Here is a 15892-nt window from a genome sequence, read left to right on the forward strand (position 1 = left end):
CCTGCCAGCGGTCTTGAGGCTGCCTCTGCCAGTGTCCATGAATGTGACCTTGAGCAAGTCAAAAGCTGCCAGACCGTGCTGTCCTCCAGCTGATGTTTCTTGAACACCTGCTGTGTGCCAGGCCCTGCTCTAGGCACTGAGGATAAAGCACCTGGCAGCGAACAAAGCAGACAAAATCCTTGTTCTCCAGGAGTTGCCACGTTAGTGGGAAAAGACAGAAACAAAAGGAAGAGGGGCAGCCACTTGTTAAGATGAGTGTGGACGAGGAACACACTGTTACTCGAGTAACAGGCAGAAAAGCAGAGGGGGTGACATCATGGGTAAGACAGTCAAGGCCTCATGGGAGGGTGACATTTCAGCCCAGACCTGAAGGAGGGCAGGCAGGAGCAAGCCATGTGCGGATCTGGGGGAAGAAGTTCCAGGCCTCAGGATGGTCCGCGGGAACCTCAGGAAAGGAAAGGTTTCTGATTCATTCAAGGATTAGCAGGAGGCTGGTGTGGCTGGGGCAGAGAGGGAGTGTGGCAGGAGCCAGCAGAGAGGTGACGGGGCGGGTCATGAACGTGGAGCCTACCCTGACGTTTTCCTCTCCCCCGCCACTGTCTCCCCACCACCAGCTGCTGAGGAAGAGGCACATAGGCAACGACATCGTGACCATCATCTTCCAGGAGCCCGGGGCGCTGCCGTTCACCCCCAAGAACATCCGCTCCCACTTTCAGCATGTCTTCATCATTGTCCGGGCCCACAACCCCTGCACTGATAACGTCTGCTACAGGTACATGCCCCGCCCACCCCCTGCATGCACAGGAAGTCAGGAAAGCTGGGGAGCAGCCAGCAGCCGGGGAGCATGGGGGTCGGGGGAGCGAGGGCACGGCTGGCCCAGGCAGACAGCCGCCCACGTTTCTTGTCCGTGCTTCAGTAAGGGAGCTCTACTCATTCATTCCCACACCTCCTGAGAGAGTGGTTCTTAACCAGAAAGGGCCATGTCATCCCAGTTTCGACAAAGAAACCACCTGGAATTTGTTTTTGCCTGGAGTCTTTCGGTTGCAAGTGACAGAAAACCCGCCTCAAAAAGGCAGTCACAGGGCTTCCCTGGCAGTCCAGTGGTTAAGACTGTGCTCTTCCAGTGCAGAGGGCACAGGTTCGATCCCTGGTCGGGGAACTAGGATCTCACATGCCTCATGGTGCACGAAAAGAACGTGAATAAATAAATGAAGAGGCAGTCTTACATGCTGGCTCTCATAAATGACACATTCAGGCCCACCTGGAGGTGTTCCACTTCCCTGTACATCATTTCATTTGCTGGCAGCGCCAAGTTTAGCATCTTGCCAGCTGCAGACCCAGCAGAAAGAGAGCCTACTTTTCCCAGGAAAAGGAGCCCCAGCGGATTCATTTTGATATTTGGCAAAACTAATACAATTATGTAAAGTTTAAAAATAAAATAAAATTAAAAAAAACAAAACAAACAAAAAAAAAATTGAATTACAAAAAAAAAAAAAAAAAAAAAGGAGCCCCAGAACTGAGGCTCATTGACCCACGTGGGGTCATGTGCCCATCCCAGAGCAAGACTATCAGCTGTGCTGGGCATGGGGCGTGTGGCTGAGAGGCACCAGAGTGTGGCCCAAAGGAAGACCGGAAGATGCAAGGATGGAGGCAGGGCAGACAGGGGCGGCCCCCTCAGGAAACAGAGCTGAGGGTTCTTAATTTGAAGATCAATAAGTGACACAAGGGACTTCCCCGGTGGTCCAGTGGCTAAAGTTCCACGTTCCCAGTGCTGGGGGCCCGGGTTCAATCCCTGGTCAGGGAACTAGGTCCTTCATACCACAACAAAGACCCAGTGCAGCAAATAAATAAATATATTAAATAATACTGTGTTACAAACTTCAGTCCCGTTCAGTGTCCTCCCCAAGCACCAGTCTCATTGGAGAACATGGCCAGCCCCCACAGGACAAATGGAAAGTGCCCTGGAGGTGGAGTGAGGAGAGTGCTGTGGTTCTTGAAAACCAGCCCATCAATAATGTGGGCCCGGGCCAAGATCTGCATTGGTCCCTGGTCAGCATCGCAGACACCGGGGCCTGGGCTTGGGAGTGTTCAGTTCGGTTCAGTCGCTCAGTGGTGTCCGACTCTTTGTGACCTCATGAGCCACAGCACTCCAGGCCTCCCTGTCCATCACCAACTCCCGGAGTCCACCCAAACCCATGTCCATTGAGTCGGTGATGCCATCCAACCATCTCATTTCCTCTGTTGTCCCCTTTTCCTCCTGCCCTCAGTCTTTCCCAGCATCAGGGTCTTTTCAAATGAGTCAGCTCTTCGCATCAGGTGGACAAAGTATTGGAGTTTCAGCTTCAACATCAGTCCTTCCAATGAACTCCCAGAACTGATCTGCTTTAGGATGGACTGGTTGGATTTCCTTGCAGTCCAAGGGACTCTCAAGAGTCTTCTCCAACACCACAGTTCAAAAGTATCAATTCTTTGGCTCTCAGCCTTCTTTATACTCCAACTCTTACATCCATACATGACCACTGGAAAAACCATAACCTTGACTAGATGGACCTTTGTTGGCAAAGTAATGTTAGTTTACATTTAAAGGGGGAAAAAAAGTTTGAAATTAGATACAAAAGGTAAAATTTTTTTAAGTTAAAGATCAAAATTCACCTTTTATCTCTTAAGTCCTCATCATCCCATTGCCCTCACAGAGGCAACCGCTGTTAGCCATTTCCTGATAACTTAGGCCCATACAGGCAAATGTGTAGAAGTATTCCTTTTCCACCTTTTTAATACAGGTGGTATCATATCCCACACACTGTTTGTTCTGCATCCTGTATTTTTTCACTCAGCAGAATTTGAGAACTTTGCACACCAGTCTGTAAAGCGTTTTTCCCTTCTTTATGACTGTATTATTCCATTACATAGATGCCTAAGAATCTCCCCCTATGCCTTAGTGACAGGTATTGGGGTTGTTTGCTGTCACCTGTTACCACAGTCCACCTTGCAGTGCTATTATTAACACATTCCCTCCACATAGTTTTGTGAGGGAGGGGCGGTTGTTTGTTTTTGGGCATGCTATGCTGCCTGTGAGATCTTAGTTCCCTGGCCAAGGATTGAACCCGGGCCCTCGGCAGTGAAAGCACTGAGTCTTAACCAGTGGACCACCCAGGAATTCCCCATAACCTAGTTGAGACTCTCATAGCACACAGCTGGGATAGGTAAGGTCCTCAGCATGGAGTTACCGGGCCAAACGGTACGTGCATAGGTGCCCTGGGTAGACTCGATGGAATTGCCAAGAACCTACCAGTTTCTTCTCATTTGACTCATTTGAAAAGACCCTGATAGTGAGAAAGATTGAAGGCGGAAGGAGAAGGGGACGACAGAGGACGAGATGGCTGAATGGCATCACCGACTCAATGGACATGAGTTTGAGTAAACTCGGGGAATTGGTGAAGGGAGGCTTGGTGTACTGCAGTCCATGGGGCCGCAGAGTCAGACGTGACTGAGCGACTGAACTGAACTGACCAGTTTCTTATCTGGGCCAGATATGTGAGAGAAGGCAGGGGGATTCCAGTATGCAGGAAGTGTTGTGGACCACCAGGCTGAGCCAGCACACCAGGTGGAAGGCCTGCGGCCCCTTCCCCCACCCATCGCCTGTTCCCAGGACAGAGCTCCAGCTCAGCGGGCTTGTGCCTCCAGGCTGCCTGTAGGCCTGAGGTTACAAAGATAGAGTTGTTCTTGAACACGCGCACACATGCACGCACACACCCTTATAGCACATCAGAGGCAGGAGGCTGCTGGGTGAGCCCTTCTCCCCTTTCTAACCGTGAGCTCCCCTCTCCTACCTGGCTTATCACAGGAGCCTGCGGCTGACCTCCGCGCTTTCTGGGCCAGCCTTCATGTGGTTTCCAGAGGGTTTCTTTTTGTTCTGACGGACCAAGCTTTCTTGTTTTTTTTTTTTTGCAATTCAGAATATTTTCATTATGCAACATTTCAAATGTTCTGAAAAGTACAGAGAATAACAGACACCCATGTGCCCACCACCAGATCTCACAGATGTTAACATTTTGCCGTCTTTGCTTTAGCTCTCGCTTTAATTTTAAAGAAAGAAAATGTTAGAGATGCAACCAAACTGCCCCCTCCCACAACCCCTTTTCTCCCCTCCTGCACACACAGCTGTTCTCTGGACAGGCCTTCCCCTGTCCCCTCTTCTCCCCATGACCCTAGACACATTTCTGTCATAGAACTTGTCACACTGTAAAAGCTAAGTTTTTTTGTTTGTTTTTTTTTTAAGATTTATTTGTTTTATTTTTTGGCTGAGATGGATCTTTGTTACTGCACACTAGCTTTCTGTAACTGTGGTGAGCGGGAGCTACTCTCTAGCTGCCGTGCACGGGCTTCTCATTGTTGTGGCTTTTCTTGTTGCAGAACATGGACTCCAAGGGCACAGGCTTCAGTAGTTGCAGCTTTCGGGCTCTAGAACACTGGCTCAGTAGTTGTGGCACACAGGCTTAGTTGCTCCAGGGCAACTAAGAGAGATCTTCCCAGACCAGGGATTGAACCAGTGTCCCCTGCATTGCAAGGCGGATTCGTAACCACTGGACCACCAGGGAAGCCCCAGGAACAAACTGTTGATGTGGCTGTTGCCTCCCTCAGGGGTCACACCATGTCACAGTCGCCTTCATACATCTGTGCTGGGCAGCCTTGTTATGTAAAGGACCCCAGAGCTGCCTTGGCAACTAGGCAGATGCCTGACCCAAACATTGTAGGTCCTGGGAAAATAGCTGTTGAAGAAATGATTGTGAGTGTTCTAGAAATGCTGAGCTCCAGTGACCAGGTGACCCGGTAGTCACACCATCTCCTGGCTGTATAACACAGTACTGAATGGCACGCCAGCACCCCCACAGCCTGTGGGCTGTGAACACCCCATTCCTCCTGCTGGGGAAATGAGGGACCAGCCATTCTGATTGTCCAGAAACCTTCAGTAGCTTGCAGTTCCACGATTCTTAAAAGCATAAGTCAGGACTGTGGGAGAAGCCAGAATCTGTCACTATGAGCAGTCAAGTCCTGAATGAAGAAGTTGCACAGCTAGTCACAGCTGCAAAGCCCAGTCTGAAGGCAGCATTAATCAGAGTGGAGAGACTGGCAAGGCCATCTCACGTCCCCTGGCCTGGAGGCAAGGCCCCCCGCAGGGTTTCCCACAGGAGAAAACCTGCCTGGTTTGTGCAGCCTTGAAGGACTTCTCCCCCAGGAAATGCCTTTTTCTGTCAGACCTACACTTTGGCAGGAACCTCTTTTCTTTTTGGTCTGTCCGTTCAAGTCTAAATCATGACTATAATCAGTACTGAACACCTGGGCCAGCCCTGGGGCATCCGCGAAGCCCAGGGTGGCACCTGCCCTCACACATTCCCAGGATGTGGCCGTGGAGCTAGGGAGCACGGGCCTGGCCCTCCTGGGTCTATAGGATCTCCCTCCACAGTCTCTGCACCCTCTCTGGCCCCTTCCTGGCCTTTCTTCATGGGGCAGCCACGGTGATCCCTGCAGATGGTCCATCTGGCACCTGTGTTCATCAGGGACCCACAGGAAGCAGGTGCCCCCCACTCAGGGTTTTTTGGTTTTGTTTTAATTTATTTGGCTGTGTCAGGGCTTAGTTGCAGCACACGGGATCTTTCGTTACAGTGCACGAAGTCTCTAGTTGTGGCGCACGGGCTCAGTAGTGACAGGCTTATTTGCTCCATGGTTGTGGGATCTTAGTTCCCCGACCAGGGATCAAACTTGTGTCCCCTGCATTGCAAGATGGATTCTTAAGCAGTGGACCACAAGGGAAGTCCCCCACTCAGGGTTTTAACTGAGGGATTAATGGGCAGGCTGATAGGTGTGGGTAGGGCTTCCCTGGTGGCTCAGACGGTAAAGAATCTGCTTGCAATGCAGGGGTTCGATCCTTGGGTCAGGAAGATCCCCTGGAGGAGGGCATGGCAACTCACTCCGTTCTCACCTGGAGAATCCCATGCACAGAAGAGCCTATGACAGGCTACGCTCAGTGGGGTCACAGAGTCTGACAAGACTGAGCAGCTTTCAGTAATAGGTGTGGGTAGGTTAAAGGCACCAATATAGGAAAGTGAGGCATCCAGGAACCAGCAATAGCAAGGAGCCATTACCCACCATGAGGGATGAGGTCACAGGGGATGGGAGACATTTCTGGAAACCAGGGAGAAGTATGGCTCTGGGAGAGGGGCCACCCCTCAGCAGCTGTGGCTGTTGAGCAAAGGACCAAGGACTACAGCCACTGTCCTAGCTCGACAGACAGGCAATGAAGAGAAATAAAGACTGCACCCTCTCTCCTCTCCCCTCCCCTGTATCCTGGCCAGGGGAACTGGGTGAAGCTGACACAGCCTGTGGAAACCCACCTTCCGGGGCGCTGGACGGGGCAGAAAATGGCAGAGACTGGATCTGGGGATGCAGATGGTGAATAGCTGGTCCAGATGGTCAAATGGGTGCTTGTTTTCCCAATCAGGATACAGGATGCTTGCTCACTGTCAAGGCCCTGCCTGGCCTGGTCCCTGGTGACCTCACCAGCCTTCCACCCTTTACTCTCTCGGCTCTGGTGCGCCGGCCGCATCTCACCCTGCGCGTGCTCTTTCCTGTCGGGTCTTCCACCTCCCATGTCCATTGCCTGCAGCACCCTCCCCTCTGCTCTTCATTTGGCTCCTACTCAGCCTCAGATCCCAGCTTAATTTCTCTTCCTCATAGCGCCACATCCAGAACACTAACTCCCCAGGGTCCAAGGAGGGGGGCCATCCTGGAAGTGCTGGTCAGACACATGTCCTGGTCAAGTTGGGTGGAGGGTCAGGAGTCAAACAAGCCTTACACTATGGTTAGGTTTCATGAAATAGGTTTTAATCAAAAATCTCATTACTTTAAAAATTGTCTTACAGTATGTAGTCTCTCCCCAACACCATAAGCACAAGCTGACATTTTTTAGAAGGTGAATGCAGTACTCTTTAAGAAAAAAACCTTCTTTTTAGTACCTCATACTGTTTTTTAATTGTCACTGTGTAAACAGCATAATTCACTCATGGTATCCCTGGAGGCTTTTTTTTTTTCCCTTAATTGGCTACATGACGCAGCATGTGAAATCTTAGTTCGCCGACCATGGATTGAACCCATGCAGTGGAAGCTCAGAGTCCTAACCCCTGGACTGCCAGAGAAGTCCCTGGAGCCCCTTTAACTTAAATGTCTTCCCCTGCTCCCTGGGTGCTCACTCTGGCAGGTGCGATAGCCTTTCTGCCTGATCTTTGAAGTCATCAAAGATCACTCAGTGGCCCTGTAGCCACTGAATCTCGAGTTGGTCATTGCAGCATCATAACTGAGATTCATCAGATCTGAACCTGAATTAGCAGCCAGTCTCCTGCCTCCCAGCTCAAGGCTGCCTCCACCTGGGAGCCTTGCTGGATGGGGAGCCTGCGTCCCTCTCCTCTGTTTCTCCGCCTTGCGCTTGCCCTCCCCCTTGCACTTCCTCTCCCCTGGGCTCACTGCCAGTCTCTGACCTGTCCAGGGAGGGAGCACAAAGAGGAAGCAGGAAGCAGGAAATTATCACTGGAGCCGTGGTGACAGCCGCTGCAGGGACTCGCGAGTGCCTTTCTTTCTACAGCTAAATAATTTCCAGACTCTGGGCTTTTCGGGGCTCCTGACCCTCCTTCCAGAGCTCCCAGGCAGGAGCAGCAGCCCCCAGTCTCCTTCCAAATGTAAGGGTCACCGAGGAGGCCCCTATTCAGGGAGTGAATGGAGATGACGGGCCCACCTTTTCAGTGGATTTTCCTCCCAATAAGATTCTCCCTCTGTAGTTTGCATAATGGGGGAGGAAGTTCAGGAATTTGGGGGATAAGGTTTTAGATCATTGCCTTTATACCTTCTCATTCAGTTGCTGTATGATTTCTGTCCTAATGGCAGCTCAGTTAAAACCAAAGTAGGGGACTTCCCTGGCGGTCCCGTGGGTAAGACTTTGCCTTCCAGTGCAGGGGGTGTGGGTTCAACCCCCTGGTTGGGGAGCTAAGATCTCACATGCTTCCCAGCCAAAAGACCAAGACATAAAACAGAAGCAATATTGTAACAAATTTAATAAAGGTTTCTTAAATGGTTCACATCAAAAAAATCTTTAAAAAAAAAAAACCAAAGTAGGAAGAGTTCCATTCTAACTTCCCCTTGTAGTGAATTTTCAAAATAACCTTTGTAGAGATGATTTACAAAGCATGTTCGTGTTACCCAAGTGTCTGAAAGAAGTAAATCACAGAATGTTTCATATCGGTCTGATTTTCCTATAGTAACACTGCTTAACGAGCCACCCCGAAAGTCAGAGGCTCACAAACATAATCATTTCTTCTTGGCCTACTCACCTGCAGGTTGGCTGAGGCCTGGCTGGCCTTGGCTGCATGTCTGCTCCAGGCACCCTCATTCTCCCAGACCAGTAGACCCCAGAGCATGTTCACCTCATGGCGAGGGTGGGTACATAGGAGGCAAGCCTGGCCCACATGCCCATTTGTGCCTTTGCTCGAATGCCATTAGCCAAATCAAATCTCATGACCAAGCTTAGGATGAACAGGGCGGGAATGTACCTGTCCATTAAGGTAGAGAGGAAGGGATGAGTCTTTGCAAAACTATAATTTACCACAAGCCTGTATGTATGTAAAACAAGAATAACTGAAGTTGAACAGTGCTAGGAAAATTATCCTTTAAATATCAGTGGATGTTCTAACATCTGCTGCATAGAAAGTAAAAACGCATATGTGTGCCCTAAGACTTTCTCCAGTTTCCAGTCTAGTCAGCTGGCAACTTACTAATTAGATGTAGACTTCCTTTCTTAGAAAGGAAACTCCTCTTTTTGATCGTGTATTTTCTTTCTAAAGGGACTCTCAAGTGCCTTTCTTTCTGTCGTCTAAATAATTTCTCCCTCCTCAGTATGGCAGTGACCCGATCCAAAGACGCTCCTCCTTTCGGCCCCCCGATCCCCAGTGGAACCACATTCCGAAAATCTGACGTCTTCAGAGACTTCTTACTGGCCAAGGTGATTAATGCCGAGAACGCTGCACACAAGTCGGACAAGTTCCACACCATGGCCACCAGGACCCGCCAGGAATACCTCAAGGACCTGGCGGAAAACTGTGTCTCCAACACACCCATTGACTCCACCGGCAAGTTCAATCTCATCTCCCTGACCTCCAAGAAGAAGGAGAAGACAAAAGCCCGGGCAGGCGCCGAGCAGCACAGCGCCGGGGCCATCGCCTGGAGGGTGGCGGCTGAGGACTATGCGCAGGGGGTAGAGATAGACTGCATTTTGGGAATTTCCAACGAGTTTGTGGTGCTCCTAGACCTACGCACTAAGGAAGTGGTGTTCAACTGCTACTGCGGGGATGTCATCGGCTGGACCCCAGACTCCTCGACAATCAAAATCTTCTACGGGCGAGGGGACCACATCTTCCTCAAGGCCTCTGAGGGTTCTGTGGAGGACATAAGAGAAATTGTCCAGAGACTGAAGGTAAGGGAGAGAGCCCCTCAAGGTGCAGCAGTTCTGTGGTCTGGCAGAGGCCTTAGGAACCACTGAAGTGCCTCCCTGAGCCCGGTCAGTTGGCCCAGGACGCTCGTCGGCCCCAAGAGAATCAGAATTGTCACTTTACACACCAGGGGTCTAGTGGGCTCTGCAGCCTGGGTTCTCCCTGGGGAAGGCTTGGGCCAAAGATCTGAGGCTCTCCATGTCATCGCCTTGAGAGGACAAAAGGCTTATTTACTCACTGCAGATGTTTAAACTCATGTTAAAAATGTAAGGATACTCTCCAGAAGAATTACAATATTGGATTGGCCAAAAAGTTTGTGTGGGTTTTTCTGTACCTTCTTAACAAAACACCAGATGAACTTTTTGGCCAACTCAACAGAATGAAAGACTTCCAGACCTTTAAAATATAGGGGTGGAAGCAGGATATTGGGGACGGGGGTGTAAAAAAGCATAAGAAAACAAAATTATGTGGCAGGAGTAATTCCACATCAGTAATCACAGTAAATGTAAGTGATTTAACATTCTCTGTTAAAGAACAGAGACTCACAGTCTAGATTAAAAAATTTTACCCTAATCTCTTGGCAGTTTAGGCTCAGACAGCTGCCAAACCAAAGGTAGCAGACTGGTTTCAAGTCAGATGACAGTTTAGTTGGTAATGGTCATTGGAAGCATTGGGCTAAGAAGTACTAAGGCTACCTCAGAGCCCCAGGTGAGGGAACGTGGTCAGTGATTGGCTCTCAGTGGGTTTAACAGAATGTCGAGCATGAAATAGAGAAGGCAGTATATCACGGGAGTTAACAACACAGGTTCTCAAGTCAGAAGGCTTGGCTTCTAGTCCCAGCACTGCCACTTACCAGCTTTGTCACCTCCCCATGTTCCTTAACCACTGGGTGACTCAGTTTTCCCATCTGAAAAATGGGAACAGTGGTCATCCCATATCATGTGGCAGTTTTAAGGACTGGATGAGTTATGTTGCCCAGGCAAGCTGGCCTGACTTAGGAGGCTGTGATCTCCAGAGGCCAGTATCACAGCCAGCCCTCTTCACCCTTCTAGGCTTTTGCACTCGTTCCTTGAGTTCAGGTGGGATTGGTAAAGACGAGCTTTCAGATTCCCTGACTCCAAACTTTTGCCCCGCCTTAAACTACAGCAACAGCTAGTGTGTAGATTTCCCATTAGGATGTGAGGTCCGTGAACAAGGGCCTCTGTTTTGCCCACTTGCTTATCTCATTTGTGTAGATCAGGGCTGGCACATAGTAGGTGTTTATTCAATGCTGATGAGTCGATCAGCTGAAGAAGATGATTGACCCCGATTGTGTGCTCATGACCGATGATCTCACAGCCCTCCACCGGCCTCGTGGAGTTGTAGGCACTGTTTTTATCCCCACTGGACCCGTGAGTAGCATGCAGCTCAGAGAGGTCACACAGCCAGTAGGTGGCAGACTGGGATCTGAATCCAGATTTTTCTGACTCCAAAACCTGTTTGTGCCCAAACTTGAGACTAATGACTAACTGCCTACTCAACCTGTGGAAGTCAGCATGTCTAAGAGCAAGCTCCTGATTTCGTTCCCCTTGCCTCCGGGGTTCTGTCTCCAGAGAACAAGCCCATCACACGAGTGGAATCGTAAGCCTCAGCACCAGCCTCACTCCTCTGTCTCATACCGACGTCCAGTCTGTCAGCTCCACCCGCCGGAGGCAGACTCTGCTGCGCCTGCCCCTTCTGCAGCCCCTCCTGGCCTGTCCAGTAGCCTCCTTGCTGGTCTCCTTTGCCTCCTTGCTTGCTTCCCTGGGGTCTGTTCTCAGGAAGTTTGTCAGAGGGATCTTGATCATGTCCCTGCTCTGCTCAAACCCCTCAGCTCACTCCAGGTAAAAGCCCAGTTCCTTATGGTGGCCTGTGAGGCCCGACATGGCCTGGCTGTCTGTCACTCTTGTCTCCTTATTACTCTCTTTCTGCTCCAAGAACGCAGACTTCTATGTCTAGAGGGAGCTCGTTGGGCAGTCAGCCTCAGGGCCTTTGCACTACCTGTGCCCTCTCGGTGGAACACCTTCTTCATCCCCACATGCCTCCTTCCCCTTCTACATGCGTTTTTTCAAAGGTCACCTATCGGTGAGGCCTTGTTATCCAAAACTGTAAAAGCCCCGTGCACGACCTGGCCTTGAGCTTGTTGCGCCCACTTTCCCTCTTTAATTGTCACAGTAGCACCTGCCAGCATTTGCTGTGTCTTTTTACATATTTGCTGCGTCCTCAGCACCTGGGCCAGTGTCTGGTGTGCAGCAGACACTCAGTGACCATGGACTGAATGCACACACACGTGCTGTCTGTACTGATAGCAAAAGTGGCCATTCACAGGGGGCCGGCTATCGGACTCCTTGCAGCCTTGCACAACCTTGCATTTCTTCTTCCCAAAACCCAATGAGGGAGATACTATTATTAACTCAATTCACAGGACACAAGGGCGATGACTTCAAAGGGAAGAAGCGTTTTGACTCCCAAAGCAGAGGCCATGGTCTGGGATGAAGCCAGTCATGAGTTTCTCTTTTGAGGCACTAAACTGTATGCTCTCCTTTCAAACAAATTTGTTTTAACTTTTTAATCATGGAAAATTTCAAACAGACACAAAAGTAGAGAAACTCGCCCCCTGATCCCCTAGACTTATCACCAGCTTCCGTAGTTATCAGCCTGGGGCCCATCTTGTTTCTCCCTTCCCTCTCTCCCTTCCCTTCCCCTGATAATTTTGAAACAAATCCTAGACATCCTGTCATTTCATCAGTAAATGTGTCAAGATTTACCTCTAAAACATACGGCTTCGGAAAAATTACTGTTTTGCCTATTCTATATAAAAAAAATGAATAGTAATTCCTTAGTAACATGTAAACAAGTTGGGCCATGAAATCAGTTACTGGATCTCAGTAGGCAGTTTTCAAGGACAGGGTAGAAAAGATTGGTGCCCTGAGGAGGCACTTGGTCTCATGGAGCTTTGTTCCAGTTTCACCTGTTTCCTCACCTCCCAAATTCTCACTGTCCAGACTAGCCTGGAACAGATGTGTTTACATCTTCAGGTAAGTCTTTCACCGTCCACACTCGTTTCTTGCTACCCATACTCGGGAACATCTATGTGGATTGCAAAGAATATTTTTGTGTATGTGGATACATGTGTAAATGTATGAATGCACAGCGTGGCTCGTGATATGAGATTCTTACTGTGCAGCTCTAATAAGTACATCAGATAGCATCATTTCTAACCAGGGAATGACTTCTCACGGGAGATGTCAACCATTACACAGCCGCTTTCCTTAAGGCAGTTTTTAGGCAGGCAGATCTTGCTGTAACTTGGTTAACAGCCCCAGCTTATCAAGTTAATCTTTTTATTCCAAGAAGAGGAGGGAATCCCTAAGGATAAGCTGAAGCTCTAGGTGTTCTGTTCAGTGGCTTCTCCTATCGATGGTCATACGTTAGCATGGCGAAAGTCTCCCACAGGTGAAGCGGGGAATAAATCAGAGAGAAGGCCCTCCGTGTGTGGTCTGGTTGGCTTCAGGATGGGGGACAGCCTGAGACGGAGGTTCGAAAGGGGTTTTTGCCTTGCAGAATGAGGTCCTGGAGTAAAGAATGTGGTGCCGAGCCCCCAGCCTAGACAAACTCACAGGGTCTCTGGTCTCTGGCTTCTCCAGCTTACTCTGGTTACAGTCACCGTATCCATCAGGGCTTCAGACAACAAAGGTTTATCTCACTCATGCCACGTGTCCATCTCAGGTTGGGCTGGAGTCTGAACTCACAGACCTTAGCTGACCAAACAGGCACTCTCTGGAATAATCCTAGTGGCCGTGGCAGAGGGGAAAGGCCTGAAGAGGGTCTCAAATTGGCGATGAAATGCCCCAGCCCAGACAGTATGCCATTCCCATACACAGCTCATTGGCCAAAACAAGTCTTGTGCAGGCATGCTAAGTTGCTTCAGTCGTGTCTGACTCTTTGTGACCCCATGGACTATAGCCCTCCAGGCTTCTCTGTCCATGGGATTCTGCAGGCAAGAATACTGGAGTGGGTTACTATTTCTTCCTCCAGGGGATCTGCCCAACCCAGGGATCAAACCCAAATCTCTTATGTCTCTTGCATTGGCGGGCAGGTTCTTTATCGCTAGTGCCACCTGGAAAGCCCAAAACGAGTTCCAGAGACCACCAACCATAGAGAGGGTGGGAGGGGGCATGTGGAGAACATGACTCATGACTGCCACCTCTGTATGAGGTGTCCATGTTTCTCCAGGAGTCAGGAGCCCAGGATGGAACAAGGTGGGTGTCTGCGTGCCTGTACCATGACATCACCTGGGAGAATGGGGGGTAGGGGGTCTTTGGCCTCAAAAGGGCAGAATCTCCCCTAAGAGCTGCCCCCGAGCAGCTTGTGAAACTGGACCTTGCGTGTGGCCCACAGGTGATGACCAATGGCTGGGAGACAGTGGACATGACGCTGCGGCGGAACGGGCTGGGGCAGCTGGGCTTCCACGTGAAGTACGACGGGACCGTGGCTGAGGTGGAGGATTATGGGTTTGCCTGGCAGGCCGGCCTGCGGCAGGGCAGCCGGCTGGTGGAGATCTGCAAGGTGGCCGTGGTCACACTGACCCACGACCAGATGATCGACCTGCTACGCACCTCCGTCACCGTCAAGGTGGTCATCATCCCGCCTTTTGACGACGGCACGCCCCGGAGGTAAGTCTGTCCCCCCGGAGAGGTCAGCAGCTCCCCGGGTGCTGGCCCTTGGGGCCCTTCCTCAACAGGTGGTGATAATGGTGTCAGGGTCCAAGTCAACATCTGTGGAACCCCTCCTGCAGGCGGTCATGGTCTAAGCTCTGCACGCACATGCTGTCCCCTCTGGCCCCCACCACAGCCCATGAGGTGGGCACCCTCCTTAGTCGCACATAGCGTTCAAGTCCTTGCCTGAGAATTACCTAGCGGTCCAGAGGTTAAGACAGCGTTTCCACTGCAGGGGGCGTGGGTTTGATCCCTAGTTGGGGAACTGAGATCCCACATACCTTGAGGCATAGCCAAAAAATAGTGGGAAAAAAGACCTTGCCTGAAGGTACACTGTGCCTCATCATTTGATCAGCACATATTTACTCAGCCCCTACTGTGTATACACTCCATTTGAAGTCTTGAGTAGGATTTAGCAGTGAACAAGATAAAAGCACCCATTCCCTTAGAGTTTGTGTCCTGACAGGCATTCATTAAACAGGTGTGTAACACAGGACCAGGCAGTGAAGAGCTCCGAGGAGAAGAGCAGGGTGGGTCATAGAAGGGGCTAACAGGTAGTGGGGAAGGCTCCCTGGTGGAGGCTGCAGTGTGATTTTCCAGGCCAGCAGAACCCAGGCCATGGACCGGCCAGGGCAGGGTCTCCAGAGTGTCAGCGTATGGAGGGGGAGGGTTCCTGCAGCACAGGGAGTGCGGTGTGGAGCACGCTGAGCAAGGCTGAAATGGAAGAGAGGGCCTGCGCGTGGGGGCAGACCGGGGGCCCTTCCTGGACACAGTGCCAAGGTTGGGTTTTGTTCACTGGGAAGCCAGTGCAGGATTTGTTTCTTTTTATTTTGTTTAAATGGAATATTTCAAACATTTTTCTCTACTATTTATTTATTTGTCTGCATCAGGTCTTGGTTGCTGCACGTGGCATGTTTGTGGTTGGCGCATGGGCTTAGGCGCTCCATGGCTTATGGAATCTTAGTTCCCCAACCAGAAATCGAACCTGCATCCCCTGCCTTGGAAGGTGGATTCTTAACCCCTGGACCACCAGGGAAGTCCCATATTTCAAGCATATTAAAAGCATGCTAAGTCCCCTGTTTCAACATTTGTCAACATGTGGCCAGTTCTTATTTTGTTTTTGTTTGTTTTTAATCCCATACCTGTCCACCTTAGATTATTTGGAGCAGTCTCACTCCTTCTACTGTATCTCTACCCAGTCAGGACCTTAAAAAAATTTAGCAGACTGCCTCAACTCCCCTGTCCATCTTTAACTTCTTTTGTACCACAGGCTCTTCCTGTGGCATTTGGTTGATGAATCTCTTTTTTAAAAAATCTAATTTTTTTCTTACCTTTTGTTTTGGGAGGAAACCGGGTCTCTTGTTTTTCAGTTTCCTGCTTCCTGGGTTTAGCTGCTTGCATCCTGCTGATGTCCTTTAACCTGTTCTTCTAGCACGTGTATTTCCCACAAACTGGAGTTCAGCATAAACGCTTGATCAGATTCTAGTTGAATTTCCTTTTGTTTTTCTGAAGATTTTTTTTGATGTGGACCATTTTAAAGACTTCATTGGACTTGTTACAATATTACTTTTGGTTTCTGTTTCGGTTCCTTGGCTGTGAGGCATGTGGGATCTTAGTTTTCCG

The 15892-nt window shown here is 50.1% G+C and overlaps 1 protein-coding gene across 12 annotated transcripts in view; it reads left to right on the top strand.

Annotated features, from left to right (window-relative positions):
- SIPA1L3 (signal induced proliferation associated 1 like 3) overlaps positions 1-15892 on the top strand; it is a 254721-nt gene that overhangs the window by 170083 nt on the left and 68746 nt on the right. For all 12 annotated transcript variants that reach the window (XM_044932263.2, XM_044932264.2, XM_025269033.3 and 9 more), the window contains 3 exons: positions 615-772; positions 8941-9517; positions 13953-14227. In XM_044932263.2, coding sequence (XP_044788198.2) covers positions 615-772; positions 8941-9517; positions 13953-14227 — 1010 coding nt within the window. The remainder of the gene's footprint in view (positions 1-614; positions 773-8940; positions 9518-13952; positions 14228-15892) is intronic.

This window comes from Bubalus bubalis, chromosome 18 (genome assembly GCF_019923935.1).
Source record: "Bubalus bubalis isolate 160015118507 breed Murrah chromosome 18, NDDB_SH_1, whole genome shotgun sequence".
In the NCBI taxonomy this organism is placed as follows: Eukaryota; Metazoa; Chordata; class Mammalia; order Artiodactyla; family Bovidae; genus Bubalus; species Bubalus bubalis.